The 20,413-nt window shown below is 41.7% G+C and overlaps 1 protein-coding gene and 1 long non-coding RNA gene across 6 annotated transcripts in view; one reads left to right on the top strand and one right to left on the bottom strand.

Moving 5' to 3' along the window:
* Window positions 1-3,204: 3,204 nt before the first annotated feature.
* LOC111756548 (uncharacterized) lies at window positions 3,205-5,455 on the bottom strand. The gene is made up of 2 exons (XR_010040599.1): window positions 5,265-5,455; window positions 3,205-4,903 (listed from the first exon to the last, which is right to left on the bottom strand). It is a non-coding gene; the product is annotated as an uncharacterized LOC111756548 (long non-coding RNA).
* Window positions 5,456-5,643: 188 nt separating this feature from the next.
* The window catches only part of Aak1 (AP2 associated kinase 1), a 166,694-nt gene continuing 151,924 nt past the window's right edge, over window positions 5,644-20,413 (top strand). For all 5 annotated transcript variants that reach the window (XM_063229549.1, XM_063229547.1, XM_063229546.1 and 2 more), the window contains exons 1-2: window positions 5,644-5,783; window positions 6,085-6,477. In XM_063229549.1, the coding sequence (XP_063085619.1) occupies window positions 6,315-6,477 (163 nt within the window). In that variant the 5' untranslated portion in view covers window positions 5,644-5,783; window positions 6,085-6,314. The remainder of the gene's footprint in view (window positions 5,784-6,084; window positions 6,478-20,413) is intronic.

The raw sequence follows: 20,413 nt of genomic DNA, 5'->3' as shown, positions 1-20,413 counted from the left end.
AAATGTTCAACCTTCCTAATTTAAATATAATGATGAGTACCATCTCTATCTACCAAAATGGGATGATTGTTTTTTCTTTTACACTGCGCAAGTTCAGTGTTGGCCGGCTATGAAAATGCTTAGGATTTAATGCTTTCTTCTAAGACCAAGGCTTCCTTGAAGGCTGGGGGTGTATCCTTTGTTAATTGTAATAAACTTTCTAGTGTCTAACACATGGTAAGTGCTTAATAAATATATATTGCAGAAGTTAGTGAGTGTAGAACAAATCAGAATCCTGCTTAGCCTCTTTCCACACTGATGTAAGCAATGCACTCTTCATAGGTGTATTGCTAAGGTTAAATGATGGCTGAATACCCAGCTCAGTACCTGGCTTAAAGTCCTTAATGATGGTGGCTGCTTTTATCTTTGACTTCCACTAAAGACGCAGCACACCTTTTCCCTTAGTGAGTTTATGGTGATATGATTTAGCCACACACAGGGCACATCGTTTCTTCTGACCCAAACAAGACATGCATGCCCACTTGCTGCTAACAAGATCTTCATTGTTCACCTGGGCGTGGTGGTACAGGTCTATAGATCAAGCTAGTTGGGAGCTGAGGCAGGAGCATCATGAGTCTGAGGCCAGCCTGGGCATTTTATTAAGACACTAATTCAAATAATAAAATGAAAAATGCTAGGGGTGCAGATCAGTGCTAAAGTGTTGTCTAACATGTTCAGGGGCCTGGATGTAATCTCCAGTATGGTGAAAAAAAAAAAACCAAAAAAACCCTTTATTGTCCATCTATAAAACTGGGGGCAATAGCATGTATAATAGTGTCTATCTACTTTGGTAAAACAGACACTAGTGTATCCATTTTGCAAGGATGAAGATTAAACAAAGTAATATGCATACAGAAGATACATACAGTAGTAAATTCAGTTTCCTTTCCCAATCTTTTCTGTTTAATTTTAAAGGAAAAACCCCACTAAAAACAGTGGTGCAAAATTTCAAAATAAGATTGTAGGACAGTAACAATGATTAGTACATTGAATATTGTTATCTTTAAAGTAGTTGCTCATATTACAAGATATAGGCATGAAAAATTGATTAAACAATATAGGTGTAATGAACTAATAGCTATCATATATATATATATATTCCTTTTCCCTTCCTTCTTTTCTCCTTTCCTCCATCCCAGTTTCTCTCTCCTTTTGAACAGTTTCTTGCCATTTCAAAATACCTATTGTAGATTTTGGCTCTTATTTACTTTTCCCACTTTTTACACTAGGAAGACAATGTGATGTGTATACATATGAGCGATCTGTTTCACTTATGACTGTGGTCTCAAATTGTGTTCATTTACCTATCAGACCCTCAAAATTATAGCTTCTTTGGAGATTATAGTTTCTTTTTTTTATTTTTTTTTTAAATTTTTTTTTTTTTGTCTTTTTCTTTTTTTATCGGTACCAGGGATCGAACTCGCGACTGCCTGCTTGCAAGGCAGGCGCTTATGCCGCTGAGCTAAATCCCCAGCCCCGAGATTATAGTTTCTTTATAGCTGAGTAGTACTTCATTGTATGAAAATATCGTATCTTTTTTTATCCATTCTTTGGTTGATGGGCATTTGAGTTGTTTCCAAGATTCAGCTATTATAAATTGTGCTGCTATAAACATAAGTACACATACTTTTACTACTTTAGTACAATGTTTATAATTCTCCTGGGAAAATACCCAGAAGGGGTACAGCTGGATCAGATGGGGTACAGCTGGATCAGATGGGACCTCCAATCCTAGTTTTTTGAGGAATCTCCACACATTCCCACAGTGGTTTTACCAGGCTGCACTTCTGCTAACAATGGAGAAAGATTCCTTTTCCCCACAGCCTCTCTAGCATGTTATTGGTTGATTGGTTGATTTCTTAAAGACAACCATTCTTACTGGGTGATATGGAATCTCAGTGTTATTTTTATTTGCATCTCTCGAATGACCAATGATGTTGAACATTTTTCATGTATTTGTTTGTTCTTTGTGTTTCTTCACCTGAGACGTGTGTGTTCATTGGGGGAAGGGCTTTTTGAGACAAGGTCTTGCTATGCGGTTCAGGCTGGCTTTGAGCTCATTTTGTAGCCCAGACTGCCTCAGCTTCCTGAGTGCTGGGATTACAGGTTTGTACTGCCATGCCTGGCCCTTCAGATGCCCATTTTTGGATTGGGTCTTTGGATTTAAAGTGTCTGATGTTTTTCAGTTCTTTATATACTGTAAATATAAGTCCTTTGCCTAAGGACAGTTGGCTAAAAATTTTTTTCTTTTATCAGTAACAGGGATCGAACTCAGAACTGCGCACTTGCAAGGCAGGCGCTTATGCCACTGAGCTAAATTCCCAGCCCTAAAAATTTTTCTTACTTTGTAGGTTTTTATTCTGTTGATTTCCTTTGATGTGCAAAAGCTTTTTAATAAGATCCCAGTTGTGGATTTTTTGAAGTATTTCCCTTGCTGTTTTTGTTAATGAAGTCTCTGCCTACCTTTATGTCTTCAAGATTTTTACTTCCTTTCTCTTTCAGTACATTTAGTGTTTAATGTTTAGATCTTTAACCCATTTGACTTTAGTTTAGTGCATGGTGATAGACATGGGGCTAATTTTAGTCTTCTACATGTGGGAAGCCAGTTTTTTCCAGTACCATTTATTAAAGAGGCTTTCTTTCAGTGAATGTTTGGTCCTTTTGTGAAAGATAAGGTGGCTGAGTGTGTTTTCAGTTGTGTATGCATCTTCTAATCTGTTCTACTGATCCTCAGGTCTGTTTTTTTTGTCACTTCCATGCTGATTTTATCACAGTGGCTTTGTAGTATAATTCAAGAATTGTGATGCCTCTTGCATTGCCTTTGTTGCCCAGGATTGACTTTGCTAGTCTAGGTTTCTTCTGCTTCCAGATGAATTTTAGGAATGTTGTCTTTGGTTCTGCAAGGTGTGTTAATAGTATTTTGATCAGGATTGCATTAAATCTGTACAATGATTTTTTTTTTTTTTTTGTATCAGGGATCGAGCTCATGACTGTATGTATGCCAAGACACCGCTGAGCTAAACCAGTGACCTGTACAATGATTTTTTCCAATCTCTTTAAAGGGGAATTTATTCACATTCTCTCTTAGACCTACTTCAAAAGTTCACCTGATATAGAATATTTAAACCTTCCCATTTCAGATTCCCCTTTTGTATCATTGTTAACTTGAATTATTTATTTATTGGTATGTAAGCTGTTGTATTTGATGGTTAAGGAGGTAAGTAAGACTTTTCCCTAGCTTTGATGTACTTGATTGAGGTGGTAATATACCATATGTGAAAACTTGAAAAGTAAAACAAAGTGGAGTACATTATATAGAAAGGAAGTATAGAAGTTTCAAGATTACAGTGGTTGATAGTGATTGTTTTGTAGTAAGGCACTAGTCAGTTACTGTCAGCCCGACTTTGGACAAATCACTTATCTCTGTGTTTCATGTTCTCATCTCTAAAATGAGTATAAGAACCCTATTTCAAAAAGTTGCTTAGTGGAGTAAATAACCTAATATGTAATGTAAAAGAAACAAAAAACAAACAAAAGCAAAAAACAAACCACTGTGGACTCGTTGCTATTAGTCTTACGAAAGGCCGGAAAGCCAGCTTTCTGTTTTTTAAAACTTATTTTAAAACCTGCTTCCTCAGATTCTGTACACAATATTCATAAATACATGTTAGGTACTTTAATACTACTGGAAATTTTGTTTCACCTGAGACTTGAAATTCATGCAAATCTGGCCTTGATCTAGTCCTAGAAAAGGATCCCCCCCCCCACCAACAAAGCAAAACAAACAAGAAAATCCTGACACAAGCAAGAGGACCTAATGGATATATGACCTAACAGATCTTCTCTTTAAAAGTCAGGCAAGACCAACAGGAGCTGAGAAAGATGGGGGTCAATGAGTTCAATCCCAAATGAAGTTTTTCATCTATTTTAAGAGCTATTCTAAACTTCCTTAGACAAAAATTTAGCCTTTTAAGGAAGGTGCAGAGAACATGCCTCCGTGGGCTTCCTTTGAGGCAAGAAGGTTTTAGTAGGTGCTGCATTTCACCCTGGAGGTGGCTGCATGAATTTGTGAACTGAGGTGTCAACACTGACTCGCTCCGGAAGAAAAGATGCTATCTCTACACGGGGAGTTTAATTACAATGGCACTACTTGAAACAAGAAGCCGCAACAGCAGCTACACCGCCACCACCAGCCCAGCCCACCTCTGCTGAATATTAAGATTAGAGAAGACAAGAGCCATTTTTCCTGGGGCACCTTTTTCTAATCGCTTCAAATGCCTGCTTTAGAAATTCGGGGAGGAATTACAAGGCAAGAGGGCTGTTGCGGTATTAGCGAGAGGAGAGAGCGGAAGGGGCGGGGTACATGAGCAATAACTTAGATGCAGGTATTAGAAAAATTATGGATAAGGGGGCAGGAATTTACCACTACCTTCAGCATTCGCCTATCAGATCTCTGGGTACCAACCACGTTCCAGTCTTCTACCTTTGACAGATGCAAATCACATCGTCCACCCCCGCACCCCACACTCAGACGCTAGCAGGGTAAGATAAACATCAAGGGAAGAACCTTCAAGTGAATACGAACAGAAACTCTGGCTAGGGCTGCGAGTGGAAGGGAGTAGAGGGGCTCAGGTCTACCCCAAGCTCAGCGAAGGTGAAGAATTAAAGGTCACTGTAGGGTGATAAGCCCCAAAGTTTGGGGTCGAGGCAATGGACTGTCTGCTGGTCCCCTGGGGGTCTGCCCTGCACACAGCCTTCCGCAGTTGGTCTGTCGGTTCGCATCGTGCCTGCAGATTTTCTGACCAGACACTGTCCTCCTGGCGTTTGTCTAGCTCAAAGCCAACCGCGGCGTCGGCTCCATCACCTGCGAGCAAAAAGCAGCTTCGAGATTTGGGGCGAAGAGACGGTTTCCTTTCTTTTAGGGCTGGCGTTCCCGGTGCGGCCGGAACCAGCGGTCAGCACAGTGTTCCCATCGCCTCCTCAAGTGACGTCGCTAAGCCCCGCAGGACTAATCTGGGGCAAAACGGTTAAGCAGCGTCCTTCAGGTGTCAGTCTTGCTGCGTTTGGAAACCACAACCCCCAGCGTCCCTTGTGCCAAGCCAAGCCAGAAATCAGACGCCTCTAGAAGAATGGAACATGCAGCGGGGGAAAACCTAGTCCCCGACAGTTTCTTTACCGGATGTGTTTTAATAACCGAATCCCCAAATGTGTACCACCCTACTAACCACTTTCCAGGCCTCGGAGGCCACAGCTCACGCCGCGCCCGCTCCTCCAGGAGCACTGTGGGAGTTGTAGTCCATTCACTGGGCTGCGCTAAACTACCTTTCCCAGGATGCCCTGCGTCCGGGGGATAGCTACGTTCTATTCCGAGACTCTGTGAAGACCCTTCTCTCCCAGACCCCCTTTCCCGACTCTTTTCTCGCCACCACCTCCTTCCCATTTGTTGCTGCAGAGTGGCAGTAGCGGGGGGGGGTGTCTCGGGGTCAGGCCGCACCGCCCCAAGAGACACTTCCGGCGGCGGTTCACTTCCTGGTTGGGTGGACGGAGCCGGGCGGGAGCGCGCGCGGGGGAGGGGCGGCGGGTCAGTCTCCGCCGGGCGCACGGGGGATCAGCTGGCTGGCGGGCGCCGATCGCGGCCCCGGCTCAGGCTGCAGCGCCGCCTCCTCTCGCGTCGCAGGCCGGCTCGGCGGCCGTGACAATGTTGCGGGGCTAGTAGCTGGGCGCCGGCCGCTGAGCAGTCTCAAGTGGGTGCCGCGGGGATGCTGCCTGGCGGGCGACTGGGGAACTGGGGAGGAGGGGGAGGCAGTGCCCGGCAGGGTCGGCGCTGCCCGGGGCGGCCCGAATCCCTCCTTTCTCTAAGCCCCGGACGCAGGGATCTGGGGTTCTGGGGGCGGGGACGCGTTTTTCAACCTCAGGGTTTTTCTCGCCAGGAAAAATGCATGAAGCGATTCCCCAGAATGATGGCTTTTGCTACCGTTTGGGACTCAGCAGTTGAATTTTTAAGTGTGTTACTGATTCATCCTCTCTCTGCCTCTGTCATCACAGGTTTAAACTTACACGAATCGCTCTCTGGAGGAGGAGGGGACCCGCCGCGCGATTGACACGCATATTCCTATAGGCATCCTCCTCCCTCAGCCCCCACCCCCAAGGCCGGATTCGGGTGGCTCCTCCGCGAGCTGAAATCCGAGAAGAAATCTTTAGATCTGTTTTCTTCAAAAAGGAAAAAAATATCTAGAAATCATCGGCATTTTGCGTTGCTCCTTCTTATTTGCAAGATGAAGAAGTTTTTCGACTCCCGGAGGGAGCAGGGCGGCTCTGGCCTGGGCTCCGGCTCCAGCGGAGGAGGGGGTAGCACCTCCGGCCTGGGCAGTGGCTACATCGGAAGGGTCTTTGGCATCGGGCGACAGCAGGTCACTGTGGACGAGGTGTTGGCAGAAGGTACAGTGGAACTCAGTGCTCCGTAAATTAAAATCTTGTGCTGATGTGGCAAGACTCGTGTCTAGTTGTTCAATCTATGAATGGGCTTTGACCAGTTGACCCACCCTTCCCCCTTCACTTTCCCTGTGAGTCATTGTCCTTGAGAGATTTAAAACTGAGATTGGAAAGTGACAGCATAAAAGGGTGGGGGGAAGTTGTTGAAGTTGTTTACCTCAGTGGCCTTTGATTTTAGAAAAAAAGCATTGAGAAGCCACCGTCTTTACCTAACCGAATTATGCGGATCAAACAGAAAACGGATGTGTGAAAGTGTAAAGCTTTGCATCAAATGCTGAATGGTGGGCTTGTCATCTTCCAAAACTTGAAATATTGATGTGAGGGCTGAAGGATGGGGTGGGGGTTCTTTAAGAAGAAAGATGGGTTTCTCTTACCCAACTTTCCCACTTCGAAAGCAAACATTGAAAGGAAGAAAAGGAACAGGAATGGTTTTTCTGAGTCAGGGTTCTTGGTTTGACTAGGTTTGTTTCCTAGCCCAACTGTAATCAGATCCCTAGAATATAGCTAAGATAACAGAAATGATATGAAATGAATGTGATTATTTTGAATTCAGTCTCATAGGCTCCTCTTCCGCTTGTTTTAGTTTTTATTAAGAATGACTTGAGAGTGGTCCTGATTTTTATTTTTACTTTATTGAAGATCTAATGTGTAAGTGCCCTCTGTGTGTGTTCATTTGTATATCTCTATGTATGTAGAAATATATCTTTATCTCCCAGGCTTTTGGGAAATCTTCGTATGTTTCTTTTGGTAACCTTAACCTCGACCTTCATAATTATGCCAGACTCATACTTTTCACAGCTCATTGCTTGCTTAGTGTGCTTTTATTTTTAATAAAGACAGCAATTTCCTTGGCGTGAAGCAATTCAAACTAATTGGATGGGGCCAACCTGCTGTAGGTTGTATTATAGATTGTGAGGGGTTGGGGAAGGGGGAAGCCTCTATCACTGTAACATGATGGTAAGGAACGTTCTATTAGCTAGGAAAGCGAGGAAAGTGAAGAGGTCCTTTTTGAAAGGAGTCTTTTGAAGCTAAGATTGAAGCAAAGGTCCATACCTGGGCCTAGGAAATGCCTGTCATGGTGAGTGTTGTATGCTGGTGGGTGGGTTGGGAAGAGGAAGAGGTTGTTTGGTTCTCAGCCTGTGTAAGCACAGGATTCAACAGGGCGTAGTTTTTTGGGGGAATAGGTTGGAAGCCAGTACTTGAAAAACATTATTTTTTAAAAAAACTGACAATGACTGTCCTTGTGAAATTATTGCACTTTTTCATTCTCAGTACTACTCTGGCTGGACTTTGGGGCCTGAGTCACTATCCCTCTGGATTTTTCTGTGTGGGCTTTGGTGCAGGATGGGAGATGCTTCTGTGCCCGCTGCCAGATCTCTACCCTTGAGTGTGGTCTGTCTCTTTCATCCCTGTGCCAATGCTCCTGACTGCAGTGGGGTGCAGAAATGAAGTAGTATGTGTGTGAGAGAGACAGATCAGGAGGAATGAGAGGGCACAGAGCTCTTTCCTCCCCTCTCCTGGCCTTGCTGATCTTATAGCCCTGAAGCATTTTGTTCAACTAGGGTGGTGTCTCACCAGGAATAGTGATACCCTCACTGGTACCTGTTCTCTGAGTCTGAGAGGAGTGATGGAGAAGAGAAAAGGCAAAATTGGTGTTTGTTATTTAGGGTGCCCTCCTCTCCCCTGGAATTCATCCCTGAGAACTGTACATCATGCATTATGTTATTTCCAAGTGGAACTCAAGTAAAACTTGCACCTCTGCATTTCTTCATTTATTTATTCATTTAACAAATAGTTATGGAGTGCGTATTATGTGCCAGGCACTGTGTTAGGCTTTGGGCATATGATGTTAAACTAGATGCTAGAGTTTACAAGTTGCTTTAAGGGTTAGAAATGGGTCACTTGTAACAGAGTAATTAGTACCATCTTGGAGATAAGCCTAGTGTGAATTTTATTTTATTTTTTTTATTTAGTTTTTGGGCCCCCAGCTTTAGGAAGCAGAGAATTGTTATCTACAAGAGGGAAAGACTGAGGAGTGAGTAGGAGTTAGCCAAGTAGTGGTTACATGGGGGTAGGTTGAGCAGCAAGAGTGTCATGTAAAGTCAGGTCTGACGATGCTGCCTATTTTCTGTTCTTTGAGTATATATAAGTTTGATTTTGTGGGCTCTGAGGTATGGAAATATGTAAAGATGAATATACAGAGTATTTGTGTAGCACCTATGGGGCCCAAAGATACTTATAAGTTCTGGAAGGGGATAAGAGAGGTATAAAAAATGATCTGTCTTCAAGGAGCTGCTCCTGAGTTTGGGAAAACAAGGCAACATTCCGCATACTGTAGTGTGGTCATCAGCACTCACTATAGACACAGACAGATTTAGGTTCAGGTTCCGGATCTGTTCTTTGCCAGCTGTGACACTAGGGTACATGTTCCAAATGTCTCGAATCTCTGTTTCCCTCTGACAGTGTTCTTAAGAGGGACCCTAGGTCCACAGCATTTTATCATCAGCAACCTCGTTAGTGGTGTAGACCGTAAGGCCTCTATAGATGTGAATGTGGAGCTCTACCAAGTTCTGGAGGAGATTCTGATGTAAACTAAGGTTTGAGAACTGCTACTCTGTAGGGCAGTCTTAAAATTAAATAAGGCAAAATAAAGATGTAACATTTTTCAGGTGCTCCATAAATGGTATCCCTTATTTACCAGAAAAATCTATGCATACATAACATACATAAATTGAGTGAGTGTAATATGAAGAGTAGTTTGACTATAGAAATCAGAAATAATCCCTTTCCCCCATTGTGAGGGGGCTGAGGCAGATGCAGATACATAACCAGCTCCTTAAATGGTCAACAGTGTTTTGGGTAGCCAGGCTTCTTCCATGGTCCCTCTTCTTCAAGTTCCCAAGTTCTGACCTATGCATTAGTCTCAACCAGCATTGTGTAATGGTACTGACTTGTATATTAGATCCTTAGGGCAGTGGCTGGGCAGTTTAGGGAGAGTGGTGTATGGGCTTCCAAACATCAACCTGATTACTACTGTATCCTGATGATTTTTTTCCCTAATGTTATGGATCTGTGCTTCATAATGATGAATTACAGGAACTCTAAGAAATAGATTTCTATGAGCAGCATCTGCATTGGTATTCTGATTTGCTAGCTGGCCCAGGGAAGTTAGTTTATTGGGGAAAAGAAGGCACCGAGTCTTCAGTTAGAGGGACAAGGCTATTTCTGGACTTGGTGCTGGGAAGGATACTTTGCAGCTTGCTTGGTGAAGATGCCATTATGAAGTACCAACTCATGTCTGAGTTAATAGGTGTGTGATGTCAAAGGAAGATTTGGTTAAAGCTTCCAAAAGAGCTCAATGGGGAAAATTGAAGCAACATTTAAAAGGCAACTAGAAGCAATGGTATTGTCATGCTTCTTTAGCTGTATAAAGACTTTTATCTAAGCTTTAAGCAATATATATATATATATATATATATATATATATATACATGTTCAATACCTGCTTTGTCCAAGACAATAGTCCAGAGCCATATCAAGTTTGTGTAAGGTTGACCGGCTGGCTCCTCAGAACAGTTTTCTTATCTGTGCTAAAGGTCCAGAACTGAGACTCCAAATCAGAAAACTTCAGTAATTTCTCCTACCTAGAGTTCAAGGTAGTGGGACTTATAGTTCAAACATCTTGCTATCAGTATGATGCATGTACATATTTGTTTACTGAACATTTATTAACACTTCTTTTGTGTGGCACTGTGTTAGTTTCCAGAGAGATGAAGCTGAAAGGGACATGGACTCAAGGACCGATGGATGAGAAAGAACCCTTAGATAAGTGTCCAGCACTTACCATGTTCCTTGGCATACAGCAACTGTTAGAAGATGTTAGGAGGTAATAAAAGAGGAAGGTCCGGGTGTTTGGGTCCATAGTGAGTAGAGGTGTGGGCAGGAATGGAAATTATCCAGCAGAGGTTTCAGCTGAGAATTACCCAAGCTCTTCCAGCCAGAGGAAATGGCGTGTACAAAGGTGTGGATTGGTGAAACACAATGATGTGTTTCAGGAAAACTGGGTAGTCTAATGTTACTGTTTTGGGTAATACGCATTAGCCCTCCAGAATTAGGGAAAGGACAGGGAGTGACGGAATGGAGTTGCTTTGTACTTGCTCCTGTGTGTGCGTCCCCATGTGATTGCTGCTCCCTCTCCTCGGTGGCCTTAGGCCTTCAGATGAATGATCAAATAGCTCAGAGTGCGGACTGCTGTCCTGCTGTACCTCAGTGCTGTGCTGTTCGTGGGGAAAGGAGCAGCCAGTGTCTGGGTAAGGGGTGTCCCACAAAGGTCATAACAGGCAAGAAGCCACTTGATGCAGAAGCAGGCAGCACGCACGCTGTGGGGTGAGATTAGCAGCGTTACAGAAAGGAATGGACAGGGCACACAGGATATTTGACCGCAGCAGAACGTCTGTTGGTGAGAAAAGGAAGGAAGAAGTTTATGGAGCCCCTTGAGTACCAGGCGGAGAGACTAGTTACAAACACCTGAGGGCTTCTCTTGACGCAGATACCGATTGGATCCTCCCACTTCAGATGCCTCTCCTGCTGGGAAGTCTGGTCTTTCAGAGGCAACTGCAGATTTTCAGGGGGTGGTTTGTGAATGGTGTCTTCTTTCTGACTTCAGGCTTGATGACGCTTATAGCTTTGCTAAATATAGCCAAATCCAGAATTCAGAAGTGAAGTCCAAAATAAGCGATTGCGGTGGTCAAAACCTTTTCTTTCATCTTTCTAACAAAGTGAAACTCATTTAATGAGAAATGATGAAGAGACGGCACCTGGGTTTTGCGGGGGAGACTGTGTGTGTGGGCATAACTTGTATCTTGATGGCTGAAATGGCATGTAGAGTACACAAGAAAGACTTGGTAAATATCCATAAGGCATCCAGAAAAGATCACTGCATCAGAGCCATCATTTTAACTTGCAGAATTTGAAAGGTGACCCTTCAGAAAGGGGACTAGTACCAATTTTCACTACATGCTCTTAGTATGAGAGGTGCCTCCTAAGCCTACTTTGAGATAACTGTGACATTTGTATGTGACAGAGATAAAGAAATTATAGTAATGGAAATGGTATTTTTGAAGTAGCATCTAGTCTGTGGTTGCAGACTCCATGTAGTTTGCATTTTTGTAGGTACAGTTTAGGAACAGTAGTGCATTGGAACTAGGGGTGAAGGTTTGTCAATTCGTTTACTTTTTTACCCAGGAAAAAGTTGCTCATCATGGGCCACGCATCACGCAGAGGCAGGTCATGGCTCTGCCTTGAGGAACTCACAGTCATGCGATTCAGACATGGGAGAAAATAGCTGTAAGTGCTGAAACAGAGAGAGAGAGAGAGAGAGAGAGAGAGAAAGAGAGAGAGAGGAGGGCAACAGATCTGGGGAGCAGTTAATTTTGTGGAGTGGGGAGCCACCAGGAAATGCTAAACAAAGGTTTCATTTGAGGCATGTCTTAAAAAATGAGAACTTATTTCTAATAGAGAAGGGCAGGAGAACATTCTATAAACTTGAAAGTACACTGTTTGTGGGATCTGCATGTTTTGAGAGAGCCCCCAGGACTGTGTTCACTAATAAAGTAGCTACATGCCACATATGGCTATTTAAATTTAAATTACCTAAAATTAAAATATAATGGTCTGGGGGTTTAACTCAGTGGTGTAAGCACTTGCCTGGCAAGCATGAGGTCGTGAGTTCAATTCTCAGTACCAAAAACAAAACAAAACAAAAATTCAAAATATAAAAATTTAATTCTTCAGATGTACAGCCATATTCCAGTTGTTTAATAGCCATGTGTTCCTGGAGCAAAGAATTTTGGGGCAGACAGCTAAGACTATTTGGTAACCACAAAGAGTTCTATGAATACAAACTTAGGGCATTAGTCTCAAAACTTTATGGGATAACACTCAATTAAAAATATGTCATCTTTCTGGGCATGGTGGTACATGCCTATAATTCTCACAGTGGGAGGCTGAGGCAGGAGAATTGCCATGAGGTCGAGGCCAGCCTGCACCATATAGCCACACCCTGCCTCAGGGGGGAAAAAGCCATTTTTTATTATATAGGTTTGTTTATAAGTTATTTTTACATCTTGTTATCACTAATACTTGAAGGAACACTGTATATTTAGGAAGAAGCTGATTATGAATGAATGACAGTGGATGCAAAATCTTTTTTTTTTTCTTCAGTACTAAGGATTGAATCCAGGGCTTTTGCACTGAGGTATATCTCCAGCCCTTTTTATTCTTTATTTTGAGACAAGGCCTCACTAAGTCATGTAGTTGCTCAGGTTGGAATCAGACTTGATCCTTCTGCCTCAGCCTCTCAGAGTGCTGGGATTACAGGTGTACATCGCCTTTCCCAGTACAAATTCACATTCTAAATTATCTCAACAAGTTTTTGGCAGACTTCTCTTAATAGTTTGTAGTTGTGTCTTCATTGTAACGTGCTGGGTGAAGAGTATACCAGGAGTGGAAATAACAGCTTTGCCAGTCTCTTGTTCATTTATGCTTGCATTATCTTTAATCCAAGGTTTCTCCTAGGAATCTTCTAAAACCCTGTGTTTGTTTTATGAGGGTTAATGTATTTAAAGCAGTGTAATTAGTAAATCCCCTTAAGCAAGTCCAATGAGCTTCCGTATTTCTTCAGGGGGTTGAAAGACTGTTGCCAGCATCCTTCTACTGTGAGACACTGTGGACTAAATGGGAGCGCTGATGTTAGATCATATATTAAAAAAAAATCTTATTTTCTCCCATTTTCTTATTGTGATAAAATATACATAGTAAAATTTACCATTCTAACCACTTTTAAGTGTACATTCACAATGTCATTAAATTCATTCATAATGGTCAACCATCACCACTATCTGTTTCCATAATTCCTTTGCAAAACTGAAATTCTGTACCTATTAAGCAGTAACTCTCCCTTCTCCATCTGGCAATCATCATTCCACTTTCTGACTCTAGGATTTTGACAGTTTTAAGTATTTCATGTTAAAGAGTATCATGAAATGTCTTTTTGTGATTGGTGTATTTCACTTAGCATAATATCCTCAAGATTCATCCACGTTGTACATGTTAGAAATGTTTTCCTTTTTAAGGCTCAATAATTATATATATATATGTAAATAATATATAATATGTATTATATATAATATGCGTATAATGTTTTGCATATGCATTAATTTTCTACTGGACACGGGTTATATGTACCTTTTACATAATGTGAATATACTGAGTGTGGATATACAAGTATTTCTTTAAGACTATGTTTTGTTTTTTGAGGTATATATTCAGAAGTAGAATTGCTGGATCACTTGGTAATTCTAGTTTAAATTTTTCAAGGAACGGCTGTATTGTTTTTTGTAGAGGTTGTCCCGATTTTACATGCCCGCTGACAGTGTACAAGGGTTGATTCTAGTTTTCTCCCTCCTTATTTGACACTTGTTATTTTTGGTTTTGTGATAATAGAATCCTAATAGGTTTGAAGAGTATCTCATAGTTTTGGTTTATATTTCGTTAATAATTTGTGATGTGTTTTATACATATATTAGCCATTTGTGTATCTTTTGAAAACATGTCTATTTAAGTCCTTGGTCCATTTTGTAAATCAAGCTGTTTATTGTTGAGTTATAGGAGTTCTCTGCAAATTCTGCATACTAATCCCTTATGATTTGCAAACACTTTTTCCCATTCTGTGGATTATCTTTTTGTTCTGAAAGCCTTTTTTTATAAGATAAAAATAGAAGAGGGTCTTACATTTTCTTTCTTTATCCAGGTGGAGTGTCTTAGATACCCATTTGGGAGCTTTGGTCTAGGCAGTGATTCTTACTCACTTTCTCTTTTTCAAAAGAGATGAAAGTACTTACTTTTCCTTTACCATGAGAACTCTAGAGCTAGGGAAACATGTTGAACTAGATACGTGCCCTAAAGCAAATTTCTTCAAAGGAGGGTTCCAGAGAAAAGACTGTTTTAACAAATCTTCATGGCATTTAAACCTTCACTGATCTCTTTCCTCTTGATGTTTCCAGAATTCAGAGTACCGTACACCCTACCATTGTGGTAGAGACTGTTTTTGAGGTTCACTTGTTTCTTGGGTGTTGGTCGTATCATGTCAGCTAGGAAAACAGAAGCTGAGTCTCACACTATTTCTCTGTTTGTCGTAGCATCTCAGATACAGCTGAGCGCATACAAGATGTTCACTGAGCCTTGCTGGCTCTTGCACATAATAATAGTACACCTACATGCTCCTATTGTTGTTACTATGCAGACGAGGAAACAGTGGCTGCCGTGGATTAACTGACTTTCTGAAAGTAGTAGTGAAATAGCATGAGCTCCCAGGCCCTCGCTGTAGACACAGATTCCTCCTGAAAATTAGAGTTCTTCCTTGTGCAAGTGTATTTGTTCAAGAAAAAAAAATTTTTTTTGAGATGGGGTGGCACTGGGGTCCTGCGGCCCAGGTCCTCACACATCATAGCAACCATTGTGTCACTGAACTACCCTCGTGAGCCCTCTTTCAGCACTGTTGGCCTTTAATAATCCTTCACAACTGAATCTCCCTGCCAGGTTGGTTTTTTTGTTTTGTTGTTTACTTTTTAATGCTTCTACATTTTGGGATTGTTCATAGGCTCAATCCATTCAGACTGCAATAACAAAATAGCTGTAAAGTAGGTAGCTTATAAACAATGAAAAACTTATTTTCCATGTTGTGGAGATTGGGAAGTCCAAGGTCAGGTTCAGTTCAGTCCAGCATGGTTGGGGTCTGGTGAAGACCCTCTTCTGGGTTGCAGACTGTCCACTTCTCTTTTTAGTTTTTATCGGTACCAGGGATCGAACTCACGACTGCCTGCTTGCAAGGCAGGTCCTTATGCCACTGAGCTAAATCCCCAGCCCCTAGACTGTCCACTTCTCAATGTGTTCTCATGGGGAGAAGGGAGAAAAGCAACTTTCTGGTCATCTCTTACAACAGCGTTAATCTCATTCATGATTACTCCACCCTCCACTCCTAATGATCTGTCAAAGGCCCCACTGTGTAAGATCACGTTGGTGTGCAGACTTCACCACATAATCTGGGGGGAGGATAAGTATTAAAATCCATTCAGATATAGGAGTAGGGAGAGAATTTTTTTTGAAGCTCAAAATCAGTATTTGGTAAGTGATACAGTATTTTTTTTTGTCTTTTTCATCGGTACCGGAGATTGAACTCACGACTGCCTGCTTGCAAGGTAGGCGCTTATGCTGCTGAGCTAAATCCCCAACCCCAGGTGATACAGTATTAACTAACAACTGCCATCAGCCAAGGTCTACCAGGACTTGCCATTCTATCTTCTTTGGTTTATTAAAGTAGCCATTTTATGTAGAAATTATATAAAGATGTTTAACCGTAATACAGTAATGAGAATGATTGTTGATTTATTGATTCTAAGAATGAATTTAGAAAGTAAAATGATGTGCCTAAAGTTGCACGGGATATAAGGTGATTCTGAGGCATCTCATTTCCCCTTTCTCCTGGGGGGGCTGTCGTGCATATTACAGAATGTTTACCATTTACAGGAGTAGGCTTCTATTTCCTAAAAGACAGAATTGTAGACATTTACTCTATTGTGAAAATGCAAAATGTCTCCAGATACTGCTAAATGTCACTTGGGAGCAAATCATTTGTTTTAGGGAACATACCTGCTTCAGTATGTTTGTATGTATTCTTATCTTCTCTTAGTAAAGGCAAAATAATATTGTGGCATTGTTGCTCTTTTCAGGGGAACAAAATCACCTGCATGAATAAATCCGATGCTCTGCGTTTGGACCCAAACCAAAAAAGGCTTTTTATCCTTGAATTTGAATTACTTGGGAATAATAAATGATAGTACATAAAGTAATCCTGACATAGCGTTTTGTGCAACCTTTATTATTTTTATTATGTTTACTATCTTCAATATTGTTATTTATTATGTATTCTTTAAGCAATTTCATTTCTTCTCTTGAGTCAGGGAGAATTGCTGCAAAAAGGTATCCCTTGTGAATAAAATTTCCACCTCGCTAGAGGACAAGTTCCAGAATTGAAGAGTTGAGAGAGTAAAAACTTGTGGTTTTATTGGTCTGCTGTGGTTGAAGCAGCTTACGTTGGTCAGTTTTTCCCTTGAGCTTTGAGTTAGCCTTGGCATCAACAGATGGTAGTGCCACTTTGTTATTTATTTATTTATTTATTTATTTACCTTTTCTGAGTTAACTTTATTTTCAAAAACCTATAAGCATAAGAAAGGAAATAAATTATAGCCATGATTTTAGGTGAACAGAGCTAAATGAAATATGATTGCTATAGCTTCTTAAGGCCACTTTGTTATTTATGATTTCTGACGAGCTGAGAGATTATTGGACGAAAGAACTTACGGCATCCCTATATTATTATAATAGACGGCTAAGCATAGCATTGGTGCCAGATTATCATTTGTAATTATAATGATCTTAAATAATGATGCCTTTCATCCAGAACGTGAATTCTGGAGGGAGCAGTCTAATGCCATGTAATTTGTTTGGTGCTTGTTTTCAGGGACGTTTACAGCTATTGTACTGGGACCTTTTGGATGAAGGAAAGATTGTTGACCTTTCGGTATTGAGCATGAACTTAAGAACAAAATTGTGTCTTTATTTACCGGTGGGGACGCAAAAAAGAAATGGGACTCAGGCATTGTCAGCTGGGCCCTGTCAGGAAAATTGGGACCCGAACCGCATTTGCAGAGGTGGTAGATCTCAGGCTTATACCTTGACTTAATGTTTTTCTGGTCAGTGAATCTGGTCATTTCAGGAAGTCCTGTTTATCTTGCATGTTTGTTGAGCTTGTTTAGGGTTAGGCCTCTGTCCTCTACTCTTTTAAGAATTCTCGAAGTCTTGGTAGAGCACATTGCAGGAATTTGCATTGGAAGAAATAATTCCACCAAGTGTTTTAGCTATAGAAAATCTTGGTTTGTCTAGAAGGTGTAACCAGTAATGACCTGGGGAAAACCTGGTGTCCAGTGTCATCTTCTCCCTGTCTACCAGGAGTACAGGGAATACGGTATTCTCTTAGAAAACTTTCAGGTGGTGGTTAAAAAAGCATGGGCTTTGGGGATAGTCAGCCCTTGGCTTGAAATCTGGATCTGGCCCTGTGACATTGAGCACTTTACTAAGATCCAGTGTTCTAATTTCTAAAGTGCAGATTTATAAAATGCAAAAATACGAGTTGCAGTAAAGATTAGAGGAAGTGATGTCTAAAGCACTTGGCATAGTGCCTGCCATACAGTGGGCTAGCAGTCTGTGAATGGTAATTCTTAATAGTTAGGCGAGTGAATTTTGCTTTTGTCTAGGAGTATTTGTTTTGTTGTATACATAGCCTAAAGGAGCTAAAGTTTATCAGAGTATCTACAAATTCCTGGATGAGAAACAGGGAAAGGAGAGAGAAATATTCTGGGTCCCCTTACCTTTTCTTGAAAGCCCTCTGTGTATTAGGAGAGTTTTCCTAACCTATCAAGTTACTATTAGTAAGTTGGGTGGGCATTTTCATCCAGGTCTGTGCCCTCCTCATCTTCCTTGCACCATATTAAGAGTTTTCTGATGCCTTACAGCGATGCCTGCACCTGGGCTAACCTCCCTTTCCCCTCCCACCTTCCTGGTTCAGTGGTTCTCAAAATAGCTACCTCTGGATGCTTGTCATTCTTGCCCCTTGTGTTGATTGTTTTGGGCACATAATCTCCAAGTCGTAATTTGCTATTTATTCATTTGTATCTACATTTCAGGGTTATCTAGTTCTTTAGGGGCAAGGTATAAGCCACGGGTTTGTTTGTATCCAATTTAGGACTCTTTAAATTTGAACAATGCTAGTATAGCTATTAGAGAATAAATCAGCTGAAGGAATTTTACAGTAAATCAGTACTAGTTCACACTTTCTGCACATGCAAGGGAGACCAGACAGATTCTAGATAAATAGACCTTCTGTGTTCCTACTGTAGTAACATAAGAGATCTATGCTTGGGAACTTCACATAGGTTATTACAGTGACTAGAGCTATTGAATCTTCTAGAGTTTTAGTAAAGTTGAGAAATAATAAATTCAAAGCAAAGTAGAACATCTTCCAAAAGAGTCATATGAATTTCTTTATTGATTGGATTAAGTTATGGGTACCTGATACTATCAATCTCAAAAACAGAAATTTAAGGGGCAAGTATCTTTCCTATATGAAGGATTTAAAACTATTTAAATGCTACACTGTAGGGATGGAGAGTAGGTCTAGTAGCAGATATACACATATTACTGAAAATTATCTTTAAGCGAGGCATACATTCATTTTCAAGTTTATGGTGGGGATTGGCCCCCAGTAAATTAGGACAGTAATTCTCAGTGTATGTTTCTAGTAGAGAGCACAGAGATGGGACAAGTAGGAAGGAAACAGTAATTTGAAAATGTGTAAATAAGCCTTCGGTCTGTCCAGGAAGAGAGGTCCTCGAGAGGGTGGGGTCCACGGGCCTTCCGAAGGCGCACTGTAATGTAGGGGGTTGAGGTGTGGAAAGGGCATGACACTTTAACATCTACCAGCGGGCGGCTCAGTTACGACATGGGGCTAGAGCAGTGGTGCCTAAAATTGGCTACTGGAGCTCTGGCGCTCTGGTGGGCATTTACTTCTTCTTCTCGCTAGTCTCAGAGAGAAGTGAAAAGGGGGAGCCACTCAGCAAATTCTTCCTGGGGGTTTACCCTGTGAGCTTCCCGACCTTACCAAAAAGTCAGCTGTAGGTGGTTGCCTAACCAATGATGAGAATTCAGTTGAGAAAAAGTTAATCTTTGGAGAGGGAATTCTTTTCAGAAGATAAGAATATTTCTCTTTTAAAATTATAGCTCAGGGGGCTGGGGATTTAGCTCAACGGCATAAGCGCCTGCCTTGCAAGCAGGCAGTCGTGAGTTCGATCCCGGTACCAATAAAAAGGAAAAACACACACACACAAAAAAATTATAGCTCAGAATAAATATAACAGGATAATTATTGCATTGTCTACTCATTAGCTATTATAGTATGATTTTTTTTTTCTCTTGGTACTAGATATTGAACCCAGGGAGTCCTGAGCTATGTCCCTGCCCCTTTTTATTTATTTTGAAACAAGGTCTTGCTAAATTGCCTAGGCTGGCTTTGAACTTCCAATCCTGCTTGAAATTCAGGTCTGTGTAGCTAAAACCAACAGGCCAGGATTACATGCAGTCACCACCACATCTGATGTTGTAGTCTGGGTTTACAAGGGAATGGATTTAATACAGGACACATAATTTATAAATTATTTTATAATAGTCATCCAAGGACTCAAATGCCGAAAAGTGCAGGAGATCTGTGCATGCACCAGAGACCTAGAGTACAGCTGAGGGTCTGGATCCCATGGCAGTGTCCTGCATGAGCCCAGCTGAAGACCTAGAGCCCATGGCAGTGTCTTCCAGGAGTCCAGCTGGAAGTCTAGAGCCCACAACAATGTCTCATGCAAGTCAGTATCAAGAATCTGCACTGGGAAGGCCCAAAAGTTGGTGGTGAAAGCTAGAAAGTCTGCACCAGCGTGAGGAAGGATCTGTGCCACCAGGCTGAGGGATCTGCCCTGGAGCAAGGAAGCAGTAATCAAGGTAAGGACCAGCACTCCCCGCAGAAGACCTGCATGCTCAGCAACAGTGAGGACCCGGTGTCCTCCAAAGATGAGAATAGCGGAGTTCATATTAGGAAAGCCATTGTGACAAGCTTATCTAGGAGTGTCAACAGCACGCCCTAATCTTTCCCTCCAGTTCTCCTTGTATGCTGGGGCAACACTCCTAAGGTAGGCCCTCCACAGCCAGCTCCATGCCGATTTAG

Source organism: Cavia porcellus, unplaced genomic scaffold (genome assembly GCF_034190915.1).
Source record: "Cavia porcellus strain 051 isolate PalLab524CR breed Dunkin Hartley unplaced genomic scaffold, mCavPor4.1 scaffold_18, whole genome shotgun sequence".
Taxonomy (NCBI): Eukaryota; Metazoa; Chordata; class Mammalia; order Rodentia; family Caviidae; genus Cavia; species Cavia porcellus.
The sequence above is the reverse complement of the archived record's forward strand: the minus strand, read 5'-3'. Positions and strand labels throughout refer to the sequence as shown.